At 42.1% G+C, this 10,646-nt stretch overlaps 1 protein-coding gene across 1 annotated transcript in view; it reads left to right on the top strand.

The window, feature by feature from the left end:
* Nucleotides 1–10,646, top strand: part of apba1a (amyloid beta (A4) precursor protein-binding, family A, member 1a) — a 107,376-nt gene that overhangs the window by 71,322 nt on the left and 25,408 nt on the right. Inside the window, exons 4-6 of the mRNA XM_034090180.2 lie at nt 8,811–8,911; nt 9,012–9,051; nt 10,459–10,604. Of these exons, the coding sequence (XP_033946071.1) occupies nt 8,811–8,911; nt 9,012–9,051; nt 10,459–10,604 (287 nt within the window). The remainder of the gene's footprint in view (nt 1–8,810; nt 8,912–9,011; nt 9,052–10,458; nt 10,605–10,646) is intronic.

Below are 10,646 nucleotides of genomic sequence, written 5' to 3'. Positions count from 1 at the left end.
ACAGACAGACACACACAGACAGACAGACAGACAGACAGACAGACAGACAGACAGACAGACAGACAGACACACAGACAGACACACAGACAGACACACAGACAGACAGACACACAGACAGACAGACACAGACAGACACACAGACAGGTGAATCCTGATACCTGTGTGTCACCTGAGCAGCTGCACACTGTGGTGTTGTGTTCAAGTGCACAGTGCTCTCTGGTTCACCTGGACGCCGCTTGTTGAGCTGCAGCAGGACCCTTCTATCTACTGAGAGCTATGGAGAACTTTTGGATATATCAAGTAGAAAAGCTTGAGGAGGAACAGGCCAAGCAGGAGCAGATTGAGCACCCTGCTGGAGACGAGGTGTGTTTTTGAAGAGCTTGGGACGGATTGTGCGTTGGCTTGATAAGGTGATGGTTATCTAGAGCAGATCGTCTGCAGAGGGTTCTGATGTGTTTCTGCATTCTACAGAAGCTGAACGAGGTGTCCGTTTGGAATGTTTCCAACGTGTCATTGTGTATATGTTCTGAGCTGAGGTGAAATAATACCTCACTGTCATTAAAGAAAAGGTTCTGCTTTGAGAATTTATCTCCAGCTAAAGTACAAAACGGAAGAAAAAAACACAATTAAGTATTTAAGTATCAAGTGTACAAAACTAATGTATATATTGTTAGGTTTTGTATTCTACAACAATACTTTATCTGTTGTAATTGTTCAGAGTCTCAATCTGAGAAGTAGGTAAAAAGTAAGGGTTGTGCAATAAATGTTTTTGTGTACAATTTATAGAAAATAAAAAAGGATCACTCAGACTTATATTTATAAAAAACAACCATTTCAGTTGTGTAGGTGCATTTGGAATGATCATCGCTCAGGGAAAGGGATCTTTGCCTACTTGTACATGTATACATGAAAGAGTTTAAGTAATTATCATATTTAAAACATATAACAAAATAAAAATATATATCATTGAAATCCTTTCTCAGATAATATCCATGGGGGGTTACTAAGGGTTGCTGTAACACAATTGTTGTTATTTACGGGAAAATAGAGACAGTGTTTACCTGGCCAACTTATTATTTAATTCATTTGAACATCATTTCCATTGTTGATTGATAGGCGATACAAAACATTTGGTTCAGTTGCAATATTTAATAGTAGCCTATATAAAGTGGCACCACACCAACAGTGCTCCTCAATTACTCATCCAGCTGATTTGCTGTCCTTATCGTAGGACTTAATAGCCACGTTCACACTGCGGTACTTTTCCCACAAAGGTTCATGCGAACTTAGTTCATGCGAACTCTTTAGTTCTCATGAACTAAGTACAGATCGCGTTCACACCGGAATAAGTCCCTGGGGGTGGATTAGGCAAATGAAGCCGCTGACGTCACTTCTTCTTCTTCTGCTTTGGGTTTACTGGCAGGCCCGCAAACAACTTCACGGCGTATACTGCCGCCCAAAGTCCCCGGCCGGAAGTCCCCATTCATTTGGCCTTTCTTTCATGCTGTGTAAAGAAAAACCTCTTAATCCAGATATCTGACTCGCGCATGCATGCACGTGCACGGTGTGGCATGACCACCACAACAGAAAGATATGGACACAAGATGTGTGCAAATGTATTTAGTTTCCAATCCATGTGGACATGATTTAAGTGTGGGGGGGGGGGGGGGGGGCCTAACCTCCTCTAGGGGGGTCCGGGGCATGCTCTCCCTGGAAGATTTTTTTTTTTTAAATATTGAAGTTAAAAGCATCAATCTGGTGCACTTTGAGAGCAACATGAGGAGATCTATGGATACATCTCTCAACACCCATATGAAACAGAACTGTAAGCAGATTTTCTTTTTCTTTATGGATATTTTACAAATCACTCCCCTTTTAAACTTTATTCTTGTTTATGAATAACAACTTTTTTTACCGTCATATAGTATTTTATACCTGTTTTTTATTTATTCTTTTATAACTATAATGATCATATAAAGATGTGCCTTTACCTCACTGGTTGTAGAAAAAGCTTCTTATATTCGTTAGCATAGCTAGCTAACCAGATGCTAATAACAACAAAGTTATTGACTGTATATAATAATAATAATAATAATAATAGTTTTGATTTATATAGCGCCTTTCAAGGGACCCAAGGTCGCTTTACAAGTAATAGGGCAAAAACAAACATAACAAAACAAAAGTCAGACAGACAAAACAACAGATCGATTTAGGGGCCGAAAGCCTTGGCAAACAGATGGGACTTGAGGGCCCTTTTGAAGGCGTCAAGTGTGGGGATGTTGCGAATCTCCACAGGGAGAGCGTTCCAGAGGGTGGGGGCTGCCACACTGAAGGCTCTGTCCCCGAAGGTTCGCAGTTTGGTGCGGGGGGTGGTAAGCAGGCCAGAGTCTGAGGACCGCAGGTTCCGGGGTGGAGCATGTGGGTGAAGGATGTCCGATAGGTACTGGGGGAGGACTTTGTAGGATATGCGGGACTTGACCGGCAACCAGTGTAGGTGGATGAGGGTGGGAGTGATGTGCTGCCACGGCTTTGTGTGCGTGAGTACCCTAGCAGCACAGTTTTGGACATACTGGAGCCTGTCCAGGGTTTTGTTGGGAACCCTGAACAGGACACCATTGCAGTAGTCCAAGCGGGTGGTGACAAACGCACGCACTAGGGTTTCGGCAACCGACTCCGAGAGTGACGGTCGGAGTCTGGCAATGTTCCGCAGGTGGTAAAAGGCCGATTTGGTCACAGATTTGACGTGGGAATGGAAGGAAAGGGTGGAGTCGAGGATGACACCCAGGTTGCGGGATTCAGGAGATGGGGAGATGGAGCAGCCGTCAACCTCAAGGACGAAGTCACCAACCTTCTGGAGCAGGGCCTTGGGTGCCACAACCATGAGCTCTGTTTTATTGCTGTTCAGCTTAAGATAGTTGGAAGACATCCATGTTTTGATGTCATGCAGGCAGTTGATGAGAGACTGAGGGGGGAGCTGGGAGGATGGAGTGGTGCTGAGATACAATTGGGTATCATCAGCGTAGCAGTGGAAATTGAGTCCATGATGTCGGATGATCTGGCCGGGGACTTCGGGTGGCAGTATACGCCGTGAAGTTGTTTGCGGCCTGCCAGTAAACCCAAAGAAGAAGAAGAAGAAGAAGAAGAAGAAGAAGAAGAAGAAGAAGAAGAAGAAGAAGAAGAAGAAGAAGAAGAAGAAGAAGAAGAAGAAGAAGAAGAAGAAGAAGAAGAAGAAGAAGAAACAGAAACTTCATTTGACTAATCCTCCCTCAGGGACTTACTGTATTCCGGTGTGAACGCGATCTGTACTTAGTTCATTAGAACTAAAGAGTTCTGATGAACCTTTGTGGGAAAAGTACTGCGGTGTGAATGCGCCTATTGCTTGTGCCAATGGTTCAACAAATAAAGCAAAGAGAGTAGGAGAGAGACAGCAACCCTGCCTAGAGCCTCTCTCCAGCTGAATCCTATTGGACAGACTCCCATTTACTTTGATCCTAGCCGTAGGTTCATGATAAATAGTCTTAATACACCGAATTGCATTTTCATTTGAACCAAACCTCCTTAGTACTTCATATAAAAAAAGACCAACTGACACTGTCAAACGCTTTTTCTGCATCCAAACAAACCAGAACCATACTCGTGCCCTTTGTATGTGCATTGTCTACAATATGGAGAGTCCTTCTGATATTGTCTTGTGTTTGACGCCCTCTAATGAATCCAGTTTGATCTTCATGAATAAGATCTGGCATAAAAGTCACAAATCTTTTACAGATGATTGAGGTAAGCAGCTTGTAGTCCACATTTAAAAGAGAAATTGGACTATCATTTTTACAGTGGTCTTTGTCTTTGCCTTCCTTAGGCAACATGGAAATAACTGCTTCCCTCCAAGATGGGGGAGCCCTGCCTTCTTTAAGAGTCCAATCAAAACAAGACAGAAGCAGAGTGTTACAGTGTTAGCTCCTTCGTGAACGTTTTATAGAACTCTGGAGGGAACCCATCGCTGCCCGGTGATTTACTGGTCTTGAGCCTGCTGATTGCAGCTTCCAGCTCTTCAACTGTACATTGCGACGTAATGGTGTCATTCTCTCACCTATAGATGGCAGATCAAGCGAGTTATGAAAGTTTCTTATAGTGCTTTCATCAGGGTGGATGAGAGTAGAGTGTCTTATAGTACTCTTCAAATATTCTTTCTATCTCATCTGGCGCATACAGTAGTTGATTAGTTTGGGGGTCCCTTGTCCTATGAATTGTATTAGAGGCTTGCTGTTTGCGCAGGCGTCTGGCCAGGAGTCTAGCTGCTTTTGAGCCTGATTCGTAATAAGACTGCTTTAAAAACTTTGCCTTTTTTTCAATTTCCCCTCTGAGGATCTCATTTATCTCCCCCCTTGTTTCCTTCATTTGTTGTAATGCCGATTGATCCCCTGTACTCTTATGTTTTGTCTCCATTTCTCTCAATTGTTCTATTTTGTATGTGGCTAGCCAGGCCTTTTGTTGTGATGCTGTTAGGGTGATCAGCTTTCCACGGAGAACAGCCTTCAAAGCATCCCACAGTATCATTCTCCTCTATATATATTTGTATCTCTTGCCTTAACTGTTCCACGGTCGCCTTATTATTCAAAACACCCACATTGAGCCTCCCTCCACACTGTATTCTTTTGTCTACTATTCAGATTTATTGACAAGCTAATCATATTATGATCCTAAACATCTGCCACCTCGATTTTACACTCTGAATAGTGTATATCATCCCGTTCTAGGGGGTGAAGTTCCCTCCAAATATCAATTAGTCCCATTTCCTGCACTGACGCATTAACAAACTTGGTCAGGTGCTTCTTGCTATTGTTGTGGCTTGTAGTGTCTATGTTATGGTTCAGGACCACATTAAGATCCCCTCCACATATCAAAATACCCTCAGTCTCTAATGCAATGACGTCAAACAGAGTTTTAAAAATAAATGTGTTTACTCTCTGGGGGGGGGGGGGGGGGGGCATATACATTGACCAATGTCACCACTGCATTTTCAAGTTTTCCTTTCACTAATACATATCGTCCCTCTTTGTCCCTAACTTCTTTATGCAGTTCAAATTGAACTGCATTTGAAATAAGGATAGCCACTCCCCTCTTCTGGCTAGGTTTGTACGAACTATAGAATGTATTTTTAAAACCAAAGCATTTAAAGTTGTCATGCTCCTGTTCAGGCAGATGAGTTTCTTATAAAAAATAGTACTTGGGCCTTTTCTTTTTTCAATTTAGCCAGGACCTTGCTCCTTTCAACTGGATTATTCATCCCATTTACATTAAGTGATACCAATTTTATATTATTGTACAGCATTTAAATTACCCAATCCTTTGCATTCACAAAACTCCAGACAACTGAAAACTACACAGACCTGAACATCTGGCCTACGTGTAGTGAACGTAGAACGTAAAAAGAAAAACGTAGACTTCCAAGGTAGGGTGATTCCTCGCCACCCGAAGTCCCCGTTGGCAGGAAGAGGGGAAAGCCTCCTCCTGGAGGGCCCCTCACTCGAGGTGAAACACGCAATCTCACGCATCCTAGTAGTCCAACGGCATCCGATAGCACTTATATAATCCAAATGAAGTCGTGACAAATATATACTGTGAATATATATATATATATATATATATATGTAATATGACTCAGTTAGTCTCGGGAGGGATCCGCTCATACTCTTGTAGCCTCTTCCTTACTCTGCTCGCGGTCTCAGTCCCACCTGCACTCCTCTCTCCGACACGCTGCCATGTCTTGGTCTGGTGGAGACACTCCATCTCCGGGTACAGCTTCGAAGCGTTGCGGTCTGGTATCTCCACGGAGAAACCTCTCCTCCTCAGCTCCTGCGCTGTGTATGTGCGTGTTCCCGAGTCCCAGTGAATGCGCATTCTGTGGAGAGGTGTCTGGAAACGTATGTTTTTCTCTTTAAGGACCCTCTTTATTCCCACGTACTCCTTGCGCTTCAGGACAGCCTCCGTTGCATAGTCGTGATCGAACGATAGACGTCGCCCTTCCATCAGTATCTTCTTTTCCCAGGCCTCTTTCAGTACCATTTCTTTGGTGGTAAACTCCAGAAAATTCACCACGATGGACCTTGTTCTGCATTCTTTTCCGGTTTGCGAGCCACAGCTCGATGAGCGCGTTGTATCTGTAGGTTGGTGTCCGGTAAAGCGAGTTCATTTTTCAAAAGTTGATCCACAAAGTCAGACATGGAGTTACCTTCCTTCTCTTCGGGTACTCCATAAATGCGCATATTATTTCTCCTGGATCGACCTTCCAAATCAGTCGAGTCCTGTTGGAGCTAACGGAGCTAACGGAGCTAACGGAGCTAACGGAGCTAACGGAGCTTTGAGCGTCTTCCATATCCGGTGAATTCTGTCTTTCTAGTTTGTCACCTTTCTTATGACTTCTAGTTTTCTTTCCCCCTCTCATTCCAATAAAAATTACATTGATTTGTATATTAATTGGCGAGTTAAGGGGGTTGGTTTCCAATCGCTATCGCGAGCTATAAATTAAGCAGCCATCTCACTCGCCTTGCTCACCGGAAGTCCCCAAAAGCTTTCCAATGAGGCGTCCATTTGTGCCATGAAAGTTTTTAATTTTAAGAGGCCCTATTGTGCTTTTTCGGGTCTACACTCTCCTGTAGTGTGTTATTTAGGTTTTTGTGCAAAGGCTAAAATCCCTGTGTTTCTTTCCACCCCCCACCCCCGCCCTGAAACGCCTGCCTCCATTGGACTCCTTTGTTTACTTCCAGAACAAAGTGACATCACTACACTAAAAAAACTGAAGCGTTGACTTTAATTAAATGTATTATGTCAACAAAATAATATTAAGTTGAACCTATTTTTTTATTTAAAGTGGACCTATCATGCTATATTTTAAATATATATTGCTGGGCCATACCTATACAAAACATGTCTGTGAAGTTTTTTTTAAAATACCAAACAGATCACCCGTTGTAGCCATGCCTCATACTGCTCAAACCCCTCTTTTGAAGCCCTGTTAGAGAAACGCGGATCTTGGGTCCTTAGCTTGAAAAAAAAGAGAAGAGGAGGCGGAGCTAATGCCTGATCAGAATTCTTCCACATATTTATGTATAAAAGACATCACAAAGTGCATTTTGCATGATAGGTCCCCTTTAAACTGTATAGTATTGCTTTCAACTAACATAATACAGATTATGTGAAATCTGTTGACGTAATTCATTTAATTAAAGTCAAAGTTTCAGATTTTTCAGCGTATGTAACATTTAAACTTCTATTGGCTAGCGCTCCAACACATCACACATACGTGATAAGGCTAAGGGGTGGGACATGTCTTGCCAGCCAGCTAATGAATCAAAAAAGACTTGGCTCTAGTCTTAGACAGAGGGTGAAAAGAGGTGCTGCAGTATAACCCGACAAGTTAATAGAACTCAAAACTTTTTTATGTTTTCAATCAATCAATGTTTATTTATATAGCCCAATATCACAAATGTTACATTTGTCTCAGTGGTCTTCACAGTGTGTACAGAATATCAGTATGACAATACGACACCCTCTGTCCTTAGACCCTCACATCGTACAAGGAAACACTTCTGGAGAAAACCCACAGTTTAAAGGGGAACATGGGAGAAACCTCAGGGAGAGCAACAGAGGAGGGATCCCTCTCCCAGGACAAAGTGTAAATCAAAGAGATAATACATTTTACAGCAGGTAGACCAAATGTTTGGAAATACTGTACATGTGATAAGAAGATGAATCCACGAGGATGTCAACAATCCTGTGGGAGCCATCAGGGAAGTAGTATGATGAGAGTCAGGCAGGACCACAGTGACAGGTTCAGCCACGACTCGAAGCCAGGACTCAAATACAGGACTCAGGATAGAGGATCCAGGACACAGGACCGCAGCAACAGGATCAGCCACGACTCAGGATCCCGGCGTAGATAGACACCAAAAAGAAATTTGGGAGACTTTCATATTTTATTGAAAAAAAGCTACATACAATCAAAAAACAGCTGCGGGTGAAATGTACCCGTTGGCGGTTCTAGTGTTAAGGAAATGCCTATTGCACAACATAATGTTACAGCACCAGAAACTTGAGCCTCCAAAATAACCAATCAGTTGACATACATCCTCTCTACAAAAAAAAAAAATGTTTAGCTAGTTGTACCTAATAAACTGGCAACTGAATATATATTTACAGTATAATTTCCCCCTACTATACATACAGAATTATTTTGTATTGAACACTGATGCTGCAGGAAAGAAAGCCCTCTCTTGATTGTGTATTTTATTAAATCACATGAGCCCATTTTTTACACTGAAACCTAAAGAGCTTAATTTCAAATAAATCCTAAAGTAGATTATATTCAACATATCCATTGTGTACCTTACAATAATTACAATTCTTATGGCAATATTCAAATCTTGGAACCTGAATGGGATGTGAGCAACACAAGATATAATGTTTGATTAACAACACCTCAGTGACAGAATCAAGCGTTGATGAAACCAGGACAGTTCATACTTTTTCAAACTAAATCTATCAGTTATTATAATTTTTTCATTATAAAAATTCAAATAATTGTCTTCCTGCGATAGAGCTCTTGAAACAATGTAACAAACAGTTATTATGCTGACTTACATGCCACTGGAGTCATCAATACACAATATTACAAATCAGAAAAATAAAGAGCTTTTAGAACATTAAACCATGGAGACATGTCACAGAGGAACTAAACACTGATATACACCTGGAAATAAGCAGGATATGTCCCCTTTATCTTACTGTTGCATTGTGCTTCCCCCCCCCCCCCCAGTCTCCAGGCTCCGACTCACCCTCTCCCCCAGGAGCAGAGTCCTCCAGCAGACTCCTGCTGCAGGACGACAGCTTCCAGTCTTCTCCCTCCAGTAAAGAGGTGTTAACCCATTATTACATATTGTCTAATTCTCACTTTTGTACATCAAGTTGTATTAATGTTTGATTCATTCATTCATTCTCCTCTCCTTTTAATATAGACCAAGAGAAGCCTTGCATCTTTCCCCACATATGTGGAAGGTGAGTGCTTCATCTCTGTTGCAAACCGTGGAGTGAGAGATGGAGGAATTCTGAAAAAGATGCGACGTTAGTTATTGTAATGTATCTCAGTGATGTTGCAGCTTGTCGCTATGGTTATTGAGGATATGAAGCTGCGATACCTACGCCACACATGAGGTCAACATGGCTGCAGGTCCTCCAGTGATTGAGACATGCCAAAAACAAACATGAATAAACAGATTTTGAAGTAACCAAAGTACAGTACTATTAACAAAAAAGTATGGAAGAAAATAAAACAATCAACACGGTAAAATATGGACGACTTGCAGACGATTTAACATGCCATCAGTGGTGTAAAGTAACTAATAAGTACCATTTTGAGGGACATTTTATGCTACTTTGTAATTCTAATCCTCCACAATTCAGAGGTAAAAGGTGTACTGTCACTCCAGTACATGTATTTAATACCTTTAGTTACTTTCCAGATGTGGATGAATGATGTGAAATATAACCGAGTGTTAAATCAGACTTTAGTTCCACCTGGAGTGAATCCACAAGCTACCCTGCAGTCTACAAAGTACTTCAGACTAGCTGCACCTTCACCAGCTTTGAGAACACTTTCATGATCAATCATTATAAAACACATCATATATATTATTCTGAAATGGACCAATCTGCACAATCACTACTTTAAGGATGTTATGCTGTTGCTATTATTATTACTTGTATACTTTTACTTGAGTAACATTTTGATTGCAGGACTTTTACTAGTGACAGAGTAAATCCTACACTCTGGTACTTTTACTTTTACGTAAAGATCAGAGTACTTCTTCCACCTCTGCACACCATCAACAGTGATGGGAATTGCTGGGTTCACAGAGGTGTTATTTGTCACGGGCACAACGACATGGCAAACCTACACTGTGACTGTTTCGTTTGTACTGTGGTGATACACAGTTATTGGCCTGCACTGCTGATCTAAGCCCGCTGGAAGCGCTGTGTTAGCATTTCCTTAACGCTAGGGCCTTCAGGAGCCAATGGAGATTTAGAGGGGAGAGACAGGTGAGGAAGGGGGGATGGGGGGATGAGGAAAGGTAGACACACACGCTATTAAGAAATGGCACCCCTACAACAATGCTAGAGGACATCATAGAGGCTATCAAAAGGGCTGCTGGTCTGGTTGTGTCCGTCATGTAAAATATGATTGTACACATATTTAAACAGTGATTTATTGGTAGATGATAAGGAGAGGACTCAATGTCAATTCAGTTTAAAAAGATTACATTTTATATAACAAAATGTGATGGATGAACTCTGACGATTGCTCCAGTAATAGGAATCAAGTATGATTTTGTGAAATGGCTTCTCCTTCTTTTTGAGGTGAAACATAGGAGATTCAACCATTTCCCCCCCCCCCCCCCCTTTCAGTCCCAGGCCCATGTGACCCAGAGGACCTGATCGATGGGATCATCTTCGCAGCCAACTACCTGGGCTCCACCCAGCTGCTGTCGGATAAGACACCGTCCAAGAACATCCGCATGATGCAGGCACAGGAGGCGGTCAGCCGCATCAAGGTGAACACACACACACGCACACACACACACACACACACACAC

The sequence above is a fragment of the Pseudochaenichthys georgianus genome, chromosome 9 (genome assembly GCF_902827115.2).
Source record: "Pseudochaenichthys georgianus chromosome 9, fPseGeo1.2, whole genome shotgun sequence".
Lineage (NCBI taxonomy): Eukaryota > Metazoa > Chordata > Actinopteri > Perciformes > Channichthyidae > Pseudochaenichthys > Pseudochaenichthys georgianus.
Note: the sequence above shows the minus strand (reverse complement) of the source record. Positions and strands in the feature narration are given on the sequence as shown.